General features: G+C 41.0%; 1 protein-coding gene across 1 annotated transcript in view; it reads left to right on the top strand.

Annotated features, from left to right (window-relative positions):
- Positions 1–832: 832 nt before the first annotated feature.
- The window catches only part of LOC147662650 (programmed cell death protein 1-like), a 44,714-nt gene continuing 22,768 nt past the window's right edge, over positions 833–22,778 (top strand). The window contains exons 1-2 of the mRNA XM_086951020.1: positions 833–950; positions 14,789–15,142. Of these exons, the coding sequence (XP_086807146.1) occupies positions 833–950; positions 14,789–15,142 (472 nt within the window). The remainder of the gene's footprint in view (positions 951–14,788; positions 15,143–22,778) is intronic.

Genomic DNA, 22,778 nt, shown 5'->3' with positions numbered 1-22,778 from the left:
AGGGTAAGTGTTGGATAGTGTAGGGTTAAAAATTACTATTCCCCATTACTTACTTTATAATGCGTTGTCTGGCATGCGTTGTAGTGACATGTATTGTAATGGCTGCGTTGTAATGGCTTGTGTTGTAAAGATAGTGCGCTGTAATGACTACGTTGTAAAAGTTGTTTCCCATTTTACTCCTATGTTTAAATTATAACAAAAATATTCTTTTTTCCAGGATCGAAGTCGACTGGGGTAAACCCGGGTCTGGCATGAATTGACTGGTGAAACACAAAACTGCTAAATGCGTTTTAAGCACAGTTTCCATTCCAAATTCTTTTTCATGGGATGATTAAGACTTGTGCTTCCCTTGCGTCACAGAAGGAATCGAGCCTCAAAAAAACAACTCGCTTTTTGTCAACAATAATCTGGTGAATGTGGTTCCCCTTAGCAGAATCGAGAGCACGAGGTTTATAGTTTCACAGAGAAAAATCAAACCATGAGCCTACTTCCCCCGCACTATACTAAAAAAAACACAGAACCGCCTTTCCTGCTGCACCAGATGAGGCGTGTTTTCTGGTTCCATTTTCACAACTGCAGGATGTCTGTGGTAGGAGGAGAGGCCGGGAGGCTGTTCTCGTCCATTCAGGGCTTATTTATAAGTAGCCACCCGGCCGAGCTGCAGTGGTTCTCCTCAGCGCAGCCGGGCCCTGTGGCTCACACCCTGACCACCTTCCTTCCAGTGCCGCGGTGGAGCTCCTCAGTGAGGCTGTGGCCCGTGGCGTAGGCTCTAACCACCCTCCAGAGCAGCGGTGGAGCTCCTCGATGAACCAAGGGCCTGTTGGCGGCTAGGATGGAGGCCTGCCGCGTAACGGCTGCTGCTGAGCGCCAACTACCTCGCTGCGCCTGCGCACTCTTCTGGTGTCTGCTGGTGGGCAGCGCGCAACCAGCCCTTCCGCAACGCTCCTCGGGTACGTTATGCGCCTTGCACGTGTGGGCACACGACACACCCTCCCACTCTGACCGCCCACCGACACTCCCGCTGCCCCTGCACACTGCTCTGAGGAGGGGAGCCTGCTGCTAGCCGCCGCGCGACCCCATGTCAGTTACAGTGCTACACCACTATGGTACGTACTGACTTAAGCGCATGTGCACCACCCCGTGTAGCGCTTGCACACCCTAATTGGGATTTGTTGTTAGCACTTGCTGGAAGGTCTCTGACCAAGTGCTAACTCCCGTCCTAAATGTAAATGTAGTAGTACTTGTATAGCGCACGAATCGACCCATGAGGGTATCTCGGCGCTTGTACGCATACCGCTGTGGAACTTTTCCTGGCTTTTCCCTGTGAGGTGCCCACTCCTGGGCACCTCCAAGGTGAAGCCAGGCATCCTAGCGTTGTTGGGGCCGTGGGGATTAAGCAAGCTATTGCCCAGAGTTGCAGAGTGGGACCCATGATTAGAATAGGCACCGAGGCAAGAATTATCAGGTCCGAGGAAATTGAGCCCAAGACCCGCCAAGGCGGGAATTGAACCCTGGTGCTGGGCTAGACCTCTGCATCAGGGTCTGCCGCTCTAACCATTGAGCCACACTTCTCCACCAGATTGTCCTACAGATCTGCGCTACCCTGGGGTCTTCTGCTGAGAAGCGTGAGGCCAAGGTCCGTCCCTTTTAGGTCGAGCCTATGGCAACGTGCGTATGCGCTGCATAGGAAATCGACCTCTTGGAATCAATTCAGCTTTCTTCAAAGCGCATGCGTGTTGTGCTCACATGCTGTTGGCCTTTGCGTCTGGCTTCAGTACGCAATTGGCCAAAGGAGTGTGGATGTCCCAGCTTCTTTTGAAAGGTTTACTCCCAGAGCGTTTTGCTCTCAGGAGCCAGCAGCGGCGCGCAGGGGGCTCGGTGTCCCCTCTCTCCCCCCACCTCTGTAACTTTCGGGGCTGCACTTGTTTACTTAGTTCTTAAAAATCATTTGAGCTGAGCGCGTGCTGAGAGACCCCGTCATATTCTGTTGTTGCAGAGTGAGGTGGCGCGAGAGAGCGAGTGATACCAACGATTCCTTAATTCTTTAAGCAGTTGTAGAAACAGCTGGGAAGATCGCTCCATTGCATTTTGTCGACCTTGAGAGGGTTAAATGCCGAGTTTATGAAGCCTATTTATCACTCCCTGTTAAGATTTCACTACTGGTGCATTAGTGCATGGTGTGGCCATCACTGACGTGCATTGCAAGAAGTCGGCTGATGCCACATTGCTCATTAGCACCCGCACTCCCGCCTGTGCCTTGCTCTCCCCACAGTAACTATTCTTGAATCCCATTCAATCCATGGCCTCTCACGGAGATACAGGGTTTCCTCTCCATGTCTGTCCCCTCCTTTTCCTCTTCAGAGGCAGCTTCCTTGCAGGGAGGGATTGGTTTACAACCTGCACCCCTTTACCTGTCTCTGATAGCTCTGTGCTGCCAGGTGTCGGTCCATGTGCAAGGAAAGGTTGAAAGTCTCCGTTTGCCCAGTCTACACCCAATCGCAGGGTGTGGTACCTGTGTGTGAAAAGATGCTCTAGAAGTCAACACCCAAACCCTTTTCCAAATTGGATAATTTAATTCAAATTTAGCAAAATCCCTACAGAAAGTTAGAATAATCACAATCAAGACACACAAGCGGGTGCATACACAAACCACAATCCTAATAATTTGGATAACCTTAATCGAAGTAACAAGTGAAAATGGAAAATTTTAGAATTAAGAAAATACATAAGTATAGAAAGCTATCAAAATATGAATGCCCGCGACAATAAATATCATACTAGTGCAGACAGCAAATAAGCTTAAGGAAAATACGAATATGTAAGGAAAATAAATTAGGGTAAACTAGCCGAATAGAAAAGTTGACAAGCATTGGCATAGCTAATAGGTCTCGCCTTTGGGACATTATAAGTGTTTAGCCATGCAACACTTGATTTTGTTGCACCAAAGATATTGTGCTGCATGATTAAATACTTCTAAGGTCCCAAAGGCGAGACCTTTTGCCTATGTCAATGCTTGTTTAAAATTGCAGGTTTTTACCTTATAGTAATAATGGAAATAGCTGCTCGACATTTTAAGATACCAACAAGTCCCAGCACAGAGGCTTCCCCCTCCCCCAGAAAAAAACATAGTAGTTAGGGACAGCAGTGTAGTGGCTGCTTCAAGGAATTTAAATGAGTCATATTTCCAAAAATACAACTTTTTTGCGTCCTTTTCATGATGCACCTGCACCCGTGTGTTGGAAAACGGTATTTCTGCGTTCTTTTCCGATAGTTAATCTATTGAAATGTAGGTAACTTGATATGTGACGCATGCCTTTAATTAATGGAGCACAGCTACCTTTTAAAATATAATTCTCAATCAAACACTTATACTTAAATTAAGTATGCCTTGGCTAACTTGAATTTTATTTGCAATTTATGATTTTATCGTTTTTAGTTTTAACACAATGTTTACGGACTGAGTTCCGAAGAGCATCAGTGATGTAAATGCAGCTTTATGCAGCAGAACTGTAATATTTGTAATGCTAAAAGCAGCTGCTGCTTACCTTACCTTGAAACAGTTATAGTGTAAAAGCAGCCAGCGGCTCTGGTGGGAGGTCATCTAAATGTTTGAGTAGTGTAAGTCAGAGTAGAACACCCATAAAGCAATTGAAACAATAAAATAACGTCCTAATAGCTCAGCACGGTCTTCAGTTTACAAGCACAGCAAAAGACTAAATCCTTTCAAATCAGGACGGAGGATGACTCTGTACTCCTGCATTTAAAGTTGTCTCTTGTTGACATAAGCGCCATTTTGGCCTGACGTCATGGTGGTTTTCCCAAGCCACGCCTTCTTGTTTGGACCACAGCACTTCTTTGCCTGCAGGGATGGCCACCCATGTCCATACTTGGGAAAGTGAAAACACCACCCCAAGAGTCAAAAGTGCTGCTGGCTCAATGTCAGGACTGGTTTAAGGAGACCCCTATGTCAAGAAAGGTACAGTTGGAAGCTAAAAACAAGAAGAAACAAACACTTTCGAGCTATGTGAAAGGCTGTGAGTGTGAAAGAGCAATTTCGTAATGGAATTGTGAGAAAACCAAACAAAGCTCCTTGAGAAGGGGTTTCACTAGAACAGAGACAGCCTGAGTTTAGCACAAGTGTGCACTGGAGCTGGGTAATAATCACACCTGTTATTAACTACAAAGAGGTAATGCTGTTTTTGCTGTGTACTATTCTTATAGTCATTATGTATGCACTCTTTTTCTGTGTGTGCTGCTAACGTTCACCAAAGTAAAACTGTTTATTTACAACAGTACACAAGAGGCCACTAATGGATGTGCTCTAAATTTGTCTGTGTTATAAAATTGGGGGAAAGAGGGGGCAACACAGGCTACAGTGTGACTTGGAGCAAATGTCTGCCTTAGGCTTGGTATCTACATATTAATGAAGCCATACTTGTATGATGCTTACCTATACTTGTATGATGCTTACCTATACTTGTATGATGCTTACCTATACTTGTATGATGCTTACCTATACTTGTATGATGCTTACCTATACTCGTATGATGCTTACCTATACTTGTATGATGCTTACCTTTACTTGTATGATGCTTACCTATACTTGTATGATTCTTACCTATACTTGTATGATGCTTACCTATACTTGTATGATGCTTACCTATACTTGTATGCTGCTTCCCTATACTCGTATGATGCTTCCCTATACTCGTATGATGCTTACCTATACTCGTATGATGCTTACCTATACTTGTATGATGCTTACCTATACTTGTATGATGCTTACCTATACTTGTATGCTGCTTACCTATACTCGTATGATGCTTACCTATACTCATATGATGCTTACCTATACTCGTATGATGCTTACCTATACTCGTATGATGCTTACCTATACTCGTATGATGCTTACCTATACTTGTATGATGCTTACCTATACTTGTATGATGCTTACCTATACTCGTATGATGCTTATACCTATACTCGTATGATGCTTACCTATACTTGTATGATGCTTACCTATACTTGTATGATGCTTACCTATACTTGTATGATGCTTACTTATACTCGTATGATGGTTACCTATACTCGTATGATGCTTACCTATACTTGTATGATGCTTACCTATACTCGTATGATGCTTACCTATACTTGTATGATGCTTACCTATACTCGTATGATGCTTACCCAGCTGGGAAACATCAGAGCACTAAACAGCAGGCAAGATCCCACAAGTGCGAATAATCATGATTTAAAATGAGACGGGTAACAAGTAGATTTGACTAGGGGTCTTATGTGAATGGTTGGCAAGATCTGAGCCAGGCTGCACCTTTCACTTCCCCTGAGTAATGTATCACTATTAAAAAAAAACTCTTAACTCCTTTGCTGCTTGTTAATTTATTTGTGTTTCTTTAGTGAGGTGCAGTGCGTATTGTGCAGTAGGTTTGACCATTACCTTGAACAACTATGTTTGTTCCTCTAGTGAAGTTTAGTGATTTGCATGAAATAGATTTGACCATCAACTTGTGAAACTATTTTTTTTCCTATAATGAAGTGCACTGCTTCCTATGGACAGTTTTTATCATTAACTTCTGAATGTAATTGTGTTCCTCTGTTGAAGTGTAGTTATTCACACAAAATTGTTTTGATGTTAACATCAGGCATGGGCGTTGATTTTAACAAATATATTAAGTGGTTTACTTCCAGCATTTAGCTCTTAAAGGATATCTGTGCACAAACTTTGTTCTGAGATGAAATGTGGAAATTCTTGTGGTTGAGCTAGAGTCAGAGTGACTAGGAAACTGGTCCTAAAGTCCTGTTTCACCGCTTAGCTGAATTGGGAGTTCAAGGTACATTGTTTCACCTCATTTGTACTTCCCTTTCCTTAAAATAAAAAAATTGTAGCATTTAGAATTGATGTAGCTGAGAGTGTGAGTTCCTGAAAGAAATTCATCTGTATATAACAAGAATATGATCATGCTTCTTATATAATAATAATGTGGACCATTTTAATGGTTCACACCAAAATTGTAATCGCCTTTTAACTCCCTCATTAATTGCTTTCTGAAATGTTTCTGGACAGACTCATTGTTTTTACTGAAGCCAATGGCTTCCCAACATCTAAGCATCAGTTAAACGTTTTAGGGCCACTACTTCCACATTTAGACATTCAAGAATAATTGAATGATTAAAAATAATATATTTCAACCATCACAAACACCAGAAGCAAGTCTTTACTTACAGTTCTGTATTTATTTACAATCCACTCAGTTTAAGTTCAATGTCTGCAGCTCACAGACCACACAACTGCTGTTATCACCTTGTCTCATACTTTCTTCTCTCTTGACACAATCAACTATCTAATCCCAATCCACAGTCTTGTATTCTGTATCAACAAGCTCTCACTTCACCCTAACTCCTCCACCATATCTACTCTCACCACATCCACAATATGTCTCTGCATCCCCTCTCATGCCTGCATCAACCTCACACACCATCACACTTGCACCAGTTGTACACTCCCTGCTCTCTCACCGCTAATCTCCTAGCCACTGTCCATATTCGGAAAGTAAAAAAAAAAACATGAAGAGTCACTATTTCACTTAAAACAAACACACTTATGAGGTTTTAAGACTCAGTAGCTTTTAGAATTGGTATATTGGCCTTTGTGAAAGCCTGTTTTCCCCACTTTTTCATCTTGTTTCAGCTCTGTAGAGTATTATGCTGCCCAGGTGACTGTTTCAGGGGACCATGAAAGGTGTGCATTAACATAAATATAGGATTACAGAATTCCACTGGCTTTATCAAAATTTTACAACAGGTTGGTGGGCTGATGACCAGGTAGACTCTTCCTGACATGTCACTGAGTGACTCTGTCTCAGCCCACCTGGCTTCGGTTACACCTCTACATACAATACTTGCATTTTATATTAAATGTAATGCACTTGTTTTACATTCTGAAGACAAGATACCCTAACAAGTGTTTCCTTCTTTTGCAGTTGATAAATACATGAGTTCAAAGCATAGTACGAATGAATATCCGATTATTTTACACAAATCATTTTTAACTGGCAGACCCTCGTTATTCTTGCCCAAAGCTAAACAAAATGCCACAGACATGAATGAGAGATTTTTTTTTCATTTATTCTTCCATTGGGCAAATAAAAAAGGTGGCCAAGTCAGCAAGAGAGCTAGGGATTAAAATACTCTCTTTGTTGACAGCGCCACTCACATATTAAGGAGTTTGAGTGGTTTTTGGGCCGGTGGCTGCTAAAACAGTGGCAACTAAAGGCAAGATGTTCCTTTTTTATGTTTACTAAACCAGAATTGTAATAATTTCTACTCTTTGCATCAATGGGTTCTAATATATGTAACCATTGGACTTAAAAATAATAAACTATTTTTGAATTTTAAACAGATTTTTTCTGTTATCTGTTGCACAGCTCACAAATGAACTTTTTCTGGCTGGGCTTGGACTTTGGTTTTTAAGATCAAGACAGACCCAAGGCACTGCTCTAGCTCAGCATTTACTATGCATTATGTGGCATGGCGTCAGGTACAATAGTAGTTATTAGCCTGTGATCCTCCTACTTGGGATCGCAACTGTTTAGAAACTAAACAATATTAGCAGGTTAATTATAATTAGATTAAAAAGCAAAATTTAAAATTGAAACATTTAAAATGCTCTGAAAATGTGAAATAATTTGAAATTGAGCCTAAAAATAAGTTGGTATCCTTCGCTTGATTCATATCAGATGCACACGTAACAGCAAACGGGATCTAGTATGGACGATTGGGTGTCTAAATTGATGCACTGGTAATTTCCAGCAAAAATATAGCGTACATTAAGAGCTTTAGAGTTAAGGTGATTTGCTAGAGTCTAGCATTTCATTTCAGCTTTTAGAAGTACAACTACATTTTGAAGTGCTCCAACCTTCCCAGTAAATTAAAATTTCAACCTTGTATTCTAGAACGATTTTTTTTTATTTCAACATTGTACTTTCATTTAATATAAGTACACATTTCTTATATCATTTTGCTGAACACAGTATGATCTAGTTTTCAATTCATTTAATTGTCATATGGCAGGGATACATGAATGATATCTATGAAAATTCATAAAGTGTCCATAGATATATACCATTCTTATAAAAAAACACACACACATTGGCCATTTATACATGCCCACTTATGCGAAGAAGTGTGTAACACATACACAGAGCTGTTTCACTTTTCTTATCCCTCTTCTTTAAAAGCAATCTGGTTATGACCGTTCCCATAGAAAATACTGTGTACACAGTTTCCACCCTCCCTCTAATCTCCGATGGACTTCCTCAGCATAATAATTATTTTCAGATTCTTCATACTGAAAAATATCCACTTTTTGTTGGAGCTTGAATCTAAAATCAGCACATTTCGGTCAATACAGGATCACGAAATCCACAAGTAGCATTATTTTTGCTTTTTTCCCATAGTTATATTACTTATATAGTGTCTTACAATCTATACGAATAACCTTTAAAGACAAACTCTGTGTATTATACAAATGACCATTTAGTTCCACAGGCATGTTAACTCCACACCACAAACCTCTATTATCTAAATAGCCCGAGCTGAATTGGAATGTTTAGCTAAATGAACTAACTGTCCCCTGACCTTTGATCTATTAGCCTTATCTTTTAATAGGATGTGCTTCTGTCCTTTTGTATGACAAAGATTTAATAAAGTGGCAGAACTAACTCTACACTTGAACGACAAAATATGCATCATTGGCCCACCTTATCTAATTCTCAAGAAAGTAGGTACTAGATTAACTAATAACTCCCTATCAAACCTGAATTTTGCTGCATGTTTTCTAGGTTCTTAAGAGTCTGCATCCATGTTTATGTAGTGTTTTTAGACAGCCCTTTAGCAAGAAAGCACCAGTATATTTTTCTCCCGGGGGCAGATGATACTTCTTCTTGGTAATTGTAATTTCCCCGTCTTTTTGATAAACCGCAGCATATGTTTTGATACTCATTATTGTGAATATATGTAAAGTGCTTTTACACCACAGGCCTGGTGTGCACTAAAGAAAAAGTAAATAATAAGTATGTAATGCAAAGATGAATTTGCATCAATACTGAATCCAAACATGTAACTGACAAAGAAACAATCATTCTTTCCACCCCAATTGATGACTGTGAAGTGTTCAAGATTGTGTTTCCTGTTGCAGACGAACACCCCACCCCGGTCAGGCCACGAGAAACCTACCGGCCCACTCGCTATGTCGAGTCAGATTTCACCAGGGCGAGCAGTTTTTAGGGCCTACTGGCCCTATCTGGGGAGAGAGCTCAAACTGGCAAAGAACAGGTGTTCTGTTCATTCAGAAAGTGAATAAGAATAAAGATTCCTTTAAATCTTGTTTTTATCTTGTCACATTTGCTGTTGTTCAATGATAGTGGTCAAATGTGAGCTGATGTCTGCCTACAAACGGATGCTTATTTTATACAAGAGTTTGGTGTTTGCAAAATCACTCTAACTTTGCATTCAGAGGATAAAAGTAAACAAACTGCCTGGCAATTGTGATGAGGCACAGGCAGTGTGAAATGAAAGGCTGTCAGATATCAGTTTTTTTCTAACAAAACATTTAAATCGCTTGTAAATGAACTGTTACAGCCTCTTTTCGGGCAGACTCTGCATTTTTAGAGCAAAGGGCCCTTTGTGTGTTTTTGATGACTGACTGATGTTTTAAGCTTCCTTTCCTGCATTGGAAGGAGTTCAAGTTTTAGGAATTTCAGGCAACATTGTCTTCTTGGTCAGGGGAGGGATGGTGGTTGTTGGTGAAGGGATTGAGTTAGGAACTCAGTGTGTCAAGAGGGTGTCATAATCATCTGAGGTATGGAGAATGTGAGGATTTAGACCACATTTGAAAAATTCAAAGTGGAAGTTCTTGAAGAATCTGGATGTGATGTGGTGGACTTAGGTTGTCCTTTGTGAGAAGGTTTGGAAGTTTAGGATGGAAAGTTAATGCAAAGCAGTTCATCCACCCCAGAGTGACAGTGGGATAGACAATATGAGTTATTGGGGTTTGAATGTCATTGACCCAGGTTTGTGCTTTATCTTGTTTATTGCTGTTTGTAAATAACAGGAATTCCGTCTTGGTCGGGCTTAACTTCATGTGATGAACATGCAGCTGCGGTTGATGTAAATGCAATGTTTGAGGCGTTGGAAGTCTGAATCAGATGAGACTTTCAAGTTGGGTTTGAAGATAAATGTTGAGATGACGAGGTCAGAGGAACCTTCTACATAGTGTTTTCCATCCTCTGGGGGTTGTGGTTTAGGTGGGACGTGGCATGTTGGAAGTGGGGGAAGAAAAAACAAGTGAAGAACCATTGTTAATGTCGTTGGTGAGAGAGAAAGGAAGGTTGTGATGGTCTGAGTGACTTTTGGCTGATGATGTATGTTGTATCCATCTGGGATGGCACCATTGGCAAAGATATTAATGGAAGACAGGACTTTGTGATGATGAGTATGTCTAGTCTGTGCTTAGTAAGCAGATCTGCAATGTTGACTGATGGTGAAATCTAAGTTCATTACTGTTAGTATGAGAAACGTAGGGACCTGGGAATCAGGTTGTTTGTGGTGTTATGTATTGCGTTGGTGAGTGTTTGGACTTGGCCCTCTCTGCAGGGTCAATACCAAATGTTTTGCCTCCAACCTTCCTATTTTTCAAATCCCTTTTTGTTGGCTATTAGAACTCTGTGCACTTTACCACCACTAACCAGTGCCGAAGTGTTTGTGCTCCCTCCTTAAAACATGGTCAAATTGGCTTAGATCCAATTGTCGTATTCTAATTACTTATAAGTCACTAGTACAGTGGTTCAACATGTACTCAGGACCTTTAAATTAAATGCTACTAGTGGGCCTGCTCCACCTATTATGCCACCCATTTAAATGTCTCCCTTTAGAACATGTCCCAGGCCTGCCATTGCAGCCTGTGTGTCCAGTTTTAAACTGCCAATTCGACCTGCCAAAATAAACCTTTTGTCAGGTCTAAGCATCTCTTTTTAATATTATATAAGCCACCCCTAAAGAAAGTCCTAACCAGCCTATAGGGAAGGGTGTTGGATTTAAAAAGTAGGACATGTTTTTACGTTTTACATTCTTTGGTAGTGAAAGAACTCCTACTTTCACTTCTGCAAGGCCTACCTCTCCCATAGGATAACATTTGGTTACCTTATTGCATGTAATAAGTACTAACTTTTGATTGGGAGCAGGTAGAATTAGCCTGTTTGGACTCAAATTGAATGTAATTTAAAAAATCTTCTTTAATGGTAAAGCTGTATTTTAAATTGCAATTTTGAAAATGGCACTTTTAAAAAGTTGGCATTTTCTTGCCTTAAACATTCCTTCCAGCAGCCTGGCCTATTGATTGCTACCCCATCAGGAATGCATATTGTGCCCAGACAGTCAACAATAGGACCCAAGTATAGCTGGGAAAGGCCCATCCTGACATGATGGGAGTGGCAGAGGTGTTTCCTTCCTCACTTACTTTTCAAAGTAGCTGCCTCAGCACACTCACAAAAAACTTCACAACAGTCTTTTTTATCACCCTACACCCCTTGGAGCCTGGGTAGGGAGGAAGGAAATTCTAGAATCATATGTGGAAGGAAAACTCTATGTATTTCTTCCACTTCAAAGCTGGCTAAAAACTGCAGAAGGACTGCCTTGTTCTTCAGAGACCTACCCTTCTGCATGAAGGAGAAAGGACCATTTCCTTGAATGCAGAACTACTAGAGTCACTCCAGTGATCAGTTGGCTGATGACCTCTTCTGAGTTACAGTGACACAGCATGCTTCAGAGACTGTTCTGTACATGTCCAGCTGACCTAACCAACTGGCACTGCCTGGATTTGCGAGTGGACCTGCCTGAGCACTGAAGCCTTGCTGGAGTGAGTTCCTGAACCCCAATAGGTGCCTCTCTAGGTCCTGGAACTTTAGCTGCCATTAGTTTTCCTCCTCCTGTGAAATCCTGAAGTTTTTAACTTTGTGCGCCAGACTTTGAGACGGATAACTTTTTCAACTAGACTAACGTGGTCCCTGTATCCGTCCCACACTCCATTGTGGACAGTCTGAACTTTTGACTTTGTCCCTGTCTAGCCTGACTGGAAACCCACACAGTAAGCTATTTATGCTTCTTGGCGCTATTTTTACTTAAACCTGTAAAATAGCTTATCTCTGGTTGTACTGATTGGATTTTTCTCATTTTGGTCTCATTTTATGTATTACATTTTTCTCTTTTTCATAATTGGTCTGGGATTGTTTTGTGTGGTGTGTTTTCATTTAACTCCCATTTGTGTCATGCACAAATACATTACACATTGCCTCTATGTTAAGTCTAACTGTTTTTGTGCATAGCTACCAGACTGTTAAGCACAGGTTAATTAAGTGACTTTTGTGTTTCATCCTTACAGGGATTTTGGCTGTTGCCTGAGAAGGGTTTTCACCCCCTTCAATAGAAAACCCACTTTCTTACAGTGTGTGTGTGTTTTTGTGCAGTAGTGCGTGCATCTATGTGAAGATTAGAATGAGGGATATTGAGATGAGGCAAAAACTGACATATGAGAAGGATAGAAGTATTGTTGCTTAGGTTCAGATTTGTATTTGAGAGCCGTTGTTTTACCTTCTATTCTTGCACAGTTCATTTGCATGCAGTCTTGTCATGAAAACATTTTTTATGCATTTTGGCACAGTTTGTGTAAATGTATATTATGTCATGGCGTGGACAGTTTTTTAAAAATAATTCACCCAAATGCAAGTTTTGTCAGGGAGCAGATATTCCAGAAAAATGTTTTGTGCAACGTTCCTTCAAATGCAATTTTTGCCAGGAAAAGGATGTGGATCAACAATAGCTTCCCAGAAACAGAATGGAGCATGTAGTTACAAACCACCTCAGTTCATGCTGACTTCAAAACTTTTTCAATGAGGTCTGAAGCGGACTTATTCTGCACTCATCCCTCATTAGTGAATGTACGCATCACTTGGATGTCCAGAACCTAATTTTATGGGGAATAAGAAGAAGGGATGGAGCAAGGGAGGATGCTGGGTTCCATTGGTAGGAGGGGGTACCTGGAAGGTGTGAAAACACTGACCAGTGTAATTTCACCTTTAGTTATTTTGGAGAATTATTTAGAAACTGCGACAATGTAAGGTCAGTGGGGTCTGTGGCAGAGTCGACCACATATCACATTCTCCTTTCAGTGAGCATGCATCTAGCTTCGGAATTTGCAGCATCCTTCCCTGTCAGTCTTAACCTTCCAAAGTTCATGGCCATCAGTTCACTGAAATGGCATGGGTGATGAAAGTGGCCTCACGCACCCTTCGAGTGGGGATGTCCCAATGTTGGCCCCTCAACCCTTCCTTTTGTTGTTGTTTGTCCAATGCAAGGGCAAGGAGTACAAACTTTAGAAAGTTGAGTGCTACCACAGCTCTCCCCTCAGGCCCTGATTTAACTCCTTCGGTGCTCATGACGAGCCCAGCTCCTCATGAGTCACAGTGAAGCTGTGCTCATGACGAGCTGGGCTCGTCATAATGGCTCCGCGTCACCCACGCGCGACTGATTCCTGGCTGTGCGGGCAAATTAATCAGTGAGCGGGGTCGTGACGAGCCTAGCTCATCATGAGCACAGCTCCACTGTGACTCATGATGAGCACCGCGCTCAACCCCCGCACCGTGGGTGAATTACCCCCGCAGCGAAGGGATTAAAGTTAGGTGGAGCGAAATAAGCATATATTTTTTTGCATTAAGTTTGTTCCACCTGAATATGACTTTTAGTTTTCCCTCACTGGGTTTTACTGGGTGTGGAAGAACCAGGCACAATATTACTGAATGGTAATCCTGGCCAGAGAAATTGCACGAGGGTTTGGCGTTTCTAAGATGCAACGATTAACACCCTTGTCTTCCAATCTCTCTCCCTGAACCCACCCTGCTAGAAAAAAACATCACCTTCCCTGCTCCACATCCATCATCCATCCACCCTCATATACATTTAACACTTGATCAGAGCAGCTGGTAAATATATCTGGTAAACAGCCTGGAATAGTGGATTCTGTGTGGTTTTACAACAAAACAATGGGCCTCACTCAATAATTCCCCATTCCACAGGGCCTTACTTTCAATTGCACAGTATAGGGGCAATTGTGTTGGACGGTAATGGTACAATCGCATGCCCCAGTACCATGCAGCTCGGAATCACCCTCTTAATGTCAATACCTTCTTGACATCTGAGACCAGGCAGGGCTCGAAAAATCCAAAAAATGGTGCTAGTCCTGCAGGACTAGTACCTTAAAAAATGTCCTCGACCTAACTGCAACCTACTTGACCTCAGTCTTTGAAAGCGGAGCAAATGTGACAAGATAACAAGATTTAAAGGCATCTTTATTGCTCATTAACTTTGTGAGCAATAAAAATGCCTTTAAATCTTGTTATCTTGTCACATTTGCTCCATTTTCACAGACAGAGGACAAAAGTTTGTTTGTTTTCCTACTGGACAGAAAGGGCGAGTAGGACCTAAAAACAGCTCGACTTTATTAAATTTAGCTCGTCTATGCGAGCGGTCGAGTGAAATTTTCGAACCCTGCCAGGGATAAGAAGGGCAGTGCAGGGGGCAACAAAGGATAAGCAAGGGGTATCTCCTTCGTCGTTTGACTACCCCTAAATTACTTTCATGATTATGTTAAAGAAAATCTGAGTATGACTACATCCATTAAGTAGTTCCTGAATACTAAATATGTTTTTTTTTGTTCAAGAGGAAAAACCGGTTCTATCCTCCGTGCCTTCCATATCATGGATGTATGTGAATGAGAGAGTAAAACTCATCTGTGATATCTCCTCGATCAACCGCTCTGGGCCCAGCAGCAATGGCAGCAAGTCTTACGTCAACTGGTTTGCTTCCTATAATGGCAGCCAACGTGAAAAGATTGCAGAATCCTCACAAAAAACATCTGGCAGATACAGGACTGCCTGGAATGAAGTCATGACAACCGCCGAGCTGGAGATCACGATGCTGAAGGAGGAAGACAGTGGAGACTATCACTGTGAATTCATTCACCTCCCACATTATAAAATTGAGAAAAGCAACACAGTGCGGCTCAACGTTTCAGGTGCCAATGCTCTCAGTCGTGCTTTGCTTGGATATGCAGCAATGCAAGTTTTTATTTTAAAATTGTATATATTTATTGCCTTATTTATTTTATATATGTAGTCCTCTGCAAAAAGCATTGTGTATAGGTAGGCTTTCCTGTTTTCAGTTTCTGTTGTGAATTCTGGTGGGATTTTCTCAGTTTTTTTCAAATTTGTTCATTCCTATTCTCAATTATTTGTTCTCTCCTTTCCTGATCCTACCTAAACTTTTATTGAATTTATTATTTCAAGTAGCTTTAAATTATTCTTTTCACCTCCTTGCCTATCTAATTTCACTTTACTCATATCCCTCTTCCAAGCTGTCCAGTTCCTCCCCTTGACAAGAATGTGCACGGATTGAGATAACTTGATTAAGATTCGTTTGTAGCAGATAAAAGGTTAATGGTGACAACTGATGCAGCGGCTCTCCGGAAATAATTTCTAAAATCCTCATTGCCTATCCCAGAAGTCACAATCTACACATTTGTACATCAGTGGGGCCCATAACACTGAAATCACTTACGCACTTTCTCTCTACTTCATGGATAGATGAGGTTCAAGGGAAAGCAGCTGGATCTTTGTGGGGTGTCTAAATTACCTAACTAATTATATTATGTACATCTGCAGTTTTATTCATTTACCATGGTTTATTATTCAGAATACATTATTCAGACACACCACCATTCTAACGAGATGGATCTTTGCTAGTAAAAAATGAGGATACGGATGAACAAGACCAGCTTCATTCTTCATTTATCTAAATTTTATTTTAGCAGAGAAAATCTTTTGTCATGACTTTTAATCTATTTGCGCATTTTTTTAAAACTACATCAAAGGATTTATTTTCTCAAAAGCATCAAAACATTTATTTTTAAAGTTCAGAAATGTTAACATTTATTAATTTTAAAGGACAGTAGTATTAGCAAAAGACATAATAGTTCCCAAAACACATTTCTCCTATCGCCCTAACTAATCTCCTCACCTACAGACTCCACTCTCGATCAGACTAGTGAAGTAGTGTGGCTCACTGGTTAGAGGCGGCAGACCTGAGAGCAGAGGACGGCCCGGGACCAGGGTTCGATTCCCGGCGGCAGGTTTCTTGACCTGGGTCAGCGGACTCGATAATTCTCTCGCCTCGGTGCCCACTCTGATCAGCGATCACACTCGGCAACTCTGGGCATTAGCTTGCCTCATCTTCACTAACGGCCCCACCAGACCGCCGGGGATGCCTGGTCTCACTCTGGAGATACCCATTAAGGGACCATCTCTCAGGGAAGCCAGGAATGGTTTCGCAGCGGTCGAAGCGCGGGGACACGCCGGTGCGCGTAAAAACCCAGCGCTATATAAATGCCCCTATTACTATTACTATTACTAAGTCCTGACCAGAAAGGAAAAAATAAAGTCAAAGCCTCTTACGTGGCAGGATTCAATCAGCAATCTGACAGCATTTCAGGATACCAAGATGGAATCAAGAAGATGGTTTTTTCTATCATCGGAACCTCTCTTTTATACCCTTTTTCACTAACTAAACTTATAAATTTAATATCATTCTAAGATGCATTCACGACGTGATTGGCTCTCCCAAGGGACGAAAGAGAAAAAGTATGTCATTTGGAACTTTATTTCCGCACCATCATCACTTTCATAGTCATCTTATTGTTCTTAAAAGTTTAGCTCATCCATGTCCTTTAAACAGTTATGTTGGAGAAAGCTCCCACGTTCTCGGCACAGACTCTCATTCAGTTGGCAGTCATTCAGCATCTCGTGCTACTTTTGTCCTTGAACAGGGCATTGCAGACACTGGACATTTATTTCAGCTGCTGCCCTTTAAGAAGTTAACGCATGCGTCTTTTGCTTCAGTTACCAGGCCTTAGACTGCGGCCATCTTTCACTAGGCCTCAGAGGCCCACTCGGGAACTATCATAGAAACAAACACAAATAAGTATTAATTAATGAATTAAAGCCCATTCTGTTTACCTCCCCCTTCACTAATGTATTCCCGTTAATAGTTACCTAGCAGATGAAGCACAATTATGTGTTTTATACTCACTTTGATCCACGAATTTGCCACGAATACATAAACAGAAGCACATTTAAGCCGCACGTTATTAATTTAATCGCTGCTTGTTAATTCAGAAACATAACAATATCACAGATTTAATTTATGATGGTTGCAACATAAGCAAAGTTAGGTTCCCGCGTGTATTCATGTTGGTGCATTTCTATTCTAAGTTGATTAGACTCATGCTTCACACAATTAGTATATGTTATTGTTATAGGGTTATGACTTTGAGAGGGGCATGCAAAATGTTGCTTTTACCCTCGCTCCATCACTCTTCACACACCGTCCTGCTGCTCTGTTCTTCAGACAAATGACAAACAAGAGCTAAATAAAGGTTTTCAGCTTAGATCATGACATATTTATATATATATATATATATGTGACACATGAAAAAGAGGAATTGTCCGCGCTCTCAGGAGGTGCAGAAGAGAAGTTTGATGCACATGTGCATTAAACTTCAATTCTGCACCTCCTGAGAGCGCGGACAATTCTTCTTTTTCATGTGTGTGGCATTACTTGTCGGCCGGCTACGCCGATATTCCGCGACACCTACCCTGGGCCAGGGATCCTGGTAGGAGCACTTTGTGAGGGATATATATATATATATATATATATATATATATATATATATATATATATATATCACGTTCAGCAAAGCTCCTACTGCAACCCCTCGCCTTCGTGGGTGTGGCTCGAGCCGGCGGAGCAGCCGGGTTCAATATCCAAAGTTTAACGGCGTTCCTTACGAGCACTCGGAAAAGGAACACTCAGCACACCACAGGATTACCAAGCCGTAAGATTTATTCCATCATAAATCTCGTTCGTGACGCGTTTCGCACTCCAAGGAGTGCTTGATCACACAGTTTGCACAAAGTCAATAACATTTTTAATGTCAATTACACCGTATAAACATCAACAAAGGACTATCGGTATAAGTCAGTCCTGCAAGTTAACCTGACTTCAGAGGCCATATTGGTATGGTGTATATCTTACATGATAACGTGTTACAATGGGCGGAATAGAGTTAAATACACTCCTCTACCGCTTCACTGTTAATATTATAGTTCACAGTGTTACTGTACATTTTAATAACATGTTCCCATCGAGTCCGTTCGTTAATTTACGAACAATACATATTAAGCAAATAAGGTCATTGCCAATTCATGCGAGGAAACATAAAGAAACTGTTGTTGACCGACCTCGTTATACATAGGTACTTGCATGATAATATCATGGGCATTTCCTGTCGGGACACCTCCCATCAGTGTGTCTAACTCACCCGTAGTTAATGGCTACATAGGGTGGATAGGAAAATACGGGACTCCTCCCCTTTGCGCGTCATGTTTAGACCGTAGTCATAGCTACGTGAACATTTGTTGACACGTAAATATTTTTCTCTGGTTAGTGAGAAAGTAGTGGGGGTTCCTAAGTGAGCTGTGCACCAAATTATAGTACAGTCGCACTGATTGCTAGTGGTGCGTTCTACCTGCGGAAGTGGGAAATTAATATATATATATATATTACCTACTGGCGGTCGCCAGTAGGTAGTTATAGTTAGGATTTTTTTCAATGTTAAATCTCAAAATTCTATTTGGAATAACTTTGGCGCCGGTTGACGAATCTGCCTGAAAATTTCCTGAAAATGGCCTCGCGGCGTTCCGGTCCTTCCCTGAAAGTTTGGGGGGGATACGTCAAGCAGGGGGCGAGATAAAAGGGGGGTCCCAAAACGCGTTTTCCCCATGTTAATTTCCATAGGGCGGTCGATTTCACTTTTAGCCCGAACGGCTGAATGGATTTCCACCAAACTTGGCAAAATTGTAGGGACTGGTAGCCCGATGTGCCTTTGCTATGTCTCAAGATATGTGCTTCAGTGGATTTTGAGAAATTAACGTTCAAAAAAATATATATATCTATAGGCGCTCTCCGGTGCGCGCACCGGTGAGCGCTCCCGGCGCGACACGCGACTTGCGCGCAGAAAGCTGATTGGCTCTCAGTTGTCTGTAAACATTCTAAACAGTCCGGAGCGGCCGCCATCTTGTCTATCGGTAAAATCTAGTCATAAGAGGTGGCAAAAACAAAGGGGGGAATTGACCATAAGGGGGTAGGGTAGACCCCCCCTGACCCCCTAGGTTTGATATGGGGGCCATTAAAGGGCACCGCGGGGCCTTCAAAATTTTTTTTTTTTGCGTTTTTCGCGGGGGAAGCGCCTGGTACGCGCACCGTGGAGCGCACCGGGGAGCGTAAAATGAGGGAAAAAGATGACAGAGTTTTTAAAAAATGAAGTTTTTATTTAGAAATTGGAGGTAGTTCTAAAAAGAACTTTTTTTTTTCTTCTTTTTGTTGTTTTATATTTTTTTTGTGTTTTTTGAACTTTTTGAACTTTTTTTGGCTTTTCAAAACAGTTTTATATTTTTTTTGTATTTTTTTAGGGGGAGAAACAAAAAAAGGGAATTGAAACTGGCTCAACTGGAGCAAAAAAATAAAAAACCCCAAAAATTACTTCTTTTTGGGGCACTTGTGATTATCACCTGCAAGGACGATGAGCTTAACGCTTTTTTCACCATAGGCGATAAGCTTGCCACATGCAGAACAAGTGATTTTAAAATCAGCAAATCTTGGCTGAATGCAAGGCATCATCTCGGATGTTTCTGGTCCCGATGAAGTGGGTTGGTTTGTTTGGGAGGTGGTCCTTGACGACTGGGGGAGGTTACTGGCCAGTTCCCTGAACTCAGCACGAGAGTAGTTGTTTGGGTGCTTTCTGGTCATATGACGAATCATGGTATAGTTACCAAATGAATATTTTTTGTTTGGGTTGCCCCGTGAAAGTTCCTCATTGCAGATTAGGCAAGTTACCTTGGGCGCATTCACTTTTTTCTTGCCCTCTGGGATTGAAAAAAACTCCCATACAATGTGTGGCTTGGGTTTGTATGGGGTATTTTCTTCAGGCAGCCATCTTCTCCTCCCCTCCTCCTCTTCCTCTTCCTCATCCTCCTGTTCTTGACCACCAATATAATCTTGAGGTGGTCCTCTTGGTGGTTGTGGTGGTGGTGGTGGGGCAGATGCACCAGCTGCTGCTGCTACTGAAGCCATTATTAATATCAAAAAGGTACAGAGATGTACAAACAGGTCTTCCTCAGTCAAAGGACAAAGTCAGAATAAGGAAAAAAGGTGGGGTCTTTCATCATTTAGAACAAAAACTGTCCTGAACCAATGAGAAGTGTTATTTTCAGGTCACAAGACCAGGGGCTTCATCATTATGAAACTAAAACTGTTATGAACCAATGAAAAGTGTTATTTTCAGGTCAAATGACCCGACGCGCTTACGCTACGCGCCCCCGGGCGCGCCCGGGGGCGCTTCGGGTCGCGTAGCGTAAGCACGTCGGATGTTTACGTTGCACGATCGTATTCGCTTGAGTACTTCCGGGTGCGCTTACGCTGTGCGTATCACGCGGACGCGGCTACGCGATACGTCATGATCATGTTTTCGTTCGCGATATTGGCGCTTACGGGACGCTCCTCGGAGCGCGCCCGGGGGCGCTTTATAAATGTACGCTTTTCGGGGCGCTCCCCGGGAAGCGCACCGGGAGCGCTCCAAAGCAAAAAATAAAAAAAAATAAAAATGGGAAAAATTGTAGGGACTGGTAGCCCTATTCTTAAGTGGTTTCTACGAAAATTAACTTTGATAAAATATATATTGTGCTACATTGGGCTATATATATATGCCAAAATGCCAAAATGTAACCCAAATGTAGTCCAATGTAGCCCAATGTAGCCCAAAGATGGCCACCAGAGAACAAAAAATGTAAATGTAGCCCAAATTTCAACTAGATGTAGCCCAACTGTAGCCCAATGATAGAATGTACCAGAGTGTTCTAAAGAACAACTAGAGTGCTAACAGTCTTATTTATAAAGTGAGACTTATAGTTAGGAATTAGCATTAAAAAAAACCTATGAAATTCACTGAAAAAACCATAGGTTTCACACCAGTTATAGTTAGGAATTAGCATTTAAAAAACCTATGAAATTCACTGAAAAAACCATAGGTTTCAGACCGGTTATAGTTAGGAATTAGCATTTAAAAAACCTATTAAATTCACTGAAAAAACCATAGGTTTCACACCAGTTATAGTTAGCTGGAAATGTTACTGATATAAAACCATTGAAATTCCCACGTTATAGTTAGTTGGACTCACTATAACTTGCGCGTGCAATGCACTGCTGATGACATCACATATTACATCACTCATGACATGGTCAGTGACATCACTCATGACATCACTGATGACACCATCCTTGTAACACAGTGACAGACATACTTTCACTGTAAAGTAACCTTTGAAACACATATTCAAAAATAGAAACTAACATTAACAAAAAAGTGGATATACCCATACCAGTTACAACAACCAATTCAGTAATTTCACCATCTATATACAAATTCGCACATTCACCAACAGTTTTATGTATTCACTCATACATATACTCACTCATCATATGTAGTGATACCCCTATTCATTCTGTTACACACTGACAGTCATCAAAAACGTACTCATACATATACTCACACATGCAAATAAACTAATAAACATCCATTTATTTGCATATACAACTATACACACATTAGCACATTACTTCTAAGGAAACTTACACATACTTACTCTCTTAAACAATCACTTATAGAAACACATACTTATTTAAACAGGAACTCTTTCAATCTCTCACTCTCACATATACTTACTTATATACATCAATTCTCATATATACAAGATTTAAACATATGTAGTTACTCATAAAGACACTAGTGAGAGAGGCATTCACTCTCTAACACACACATATACACACTCATCCACCCATACAATCCTACACAAATGCTGTCTTCAAAACACATACAAACAGTGAGTCAGTCATTGATGCATCTATGTGCTAAGTAACAGCCCCACCAAACCATACAGACACTCATACTGATACTATAAAAAACATCTAATAACCCATATACACACATATGTAGCTACTCACCAACCCATGCAGCCACTTATACACAAAGTAAAACACTGATACATATATTTAAATATTTAAACATTACTCGCTAATAAATGTATTCACTAAGATACACTTAATAAGCCAGTTAACCAATCAATTTTTTAAAAAACAACATCCATTTAGACACTTATTTAAACATTTATTCTTCCATCGATCTTAATATATACAAATATAAAATATTATATTATTTATTTTTCAGAAAGGCACACATTCACTGGATGGTGTCATCAGTGATGTCATGAGTGATGTCACTGACCATGTCATGAGTGATGTAATATGTGATGTCATCAGCAGTGCATTGCACGCGCAAGTTATAGTGAGTCCAACTAACTATAACGTGGGAATTTCAATGGTTTTATATCAGTAAAATTTCCAGCTAACTATAACTGGTGTGAAACCTATGGTTTTTTCAGTGAATTTAATAGGTTTTTTAAATGCTAATTCCTAACTATAACCGGTCTGAAACCTATGGTTTTTTCAGTGAATTTCATAGGTTTTTTAAATGCTAATTCCTA

This window comes from Lissotriton vulgaris, unplaced genomic scaffold (genome assembly GCF_964263255.1).
Source record: "Lissotriton vulgaris unplaced genomic scaffold, aLisVul1.2 SCAFFOLD_2868, whole genome shotgun sequence".
Lineage (NCBI taxonomy): Eukaryota > Metazoa > Chordata > Amphibia > Caudata > Salamandridae > Lissotriton > Lissotriton vulgaris.
This window is presented reverse-complemented; position numbering and strand designations above follow the sequence as displayed.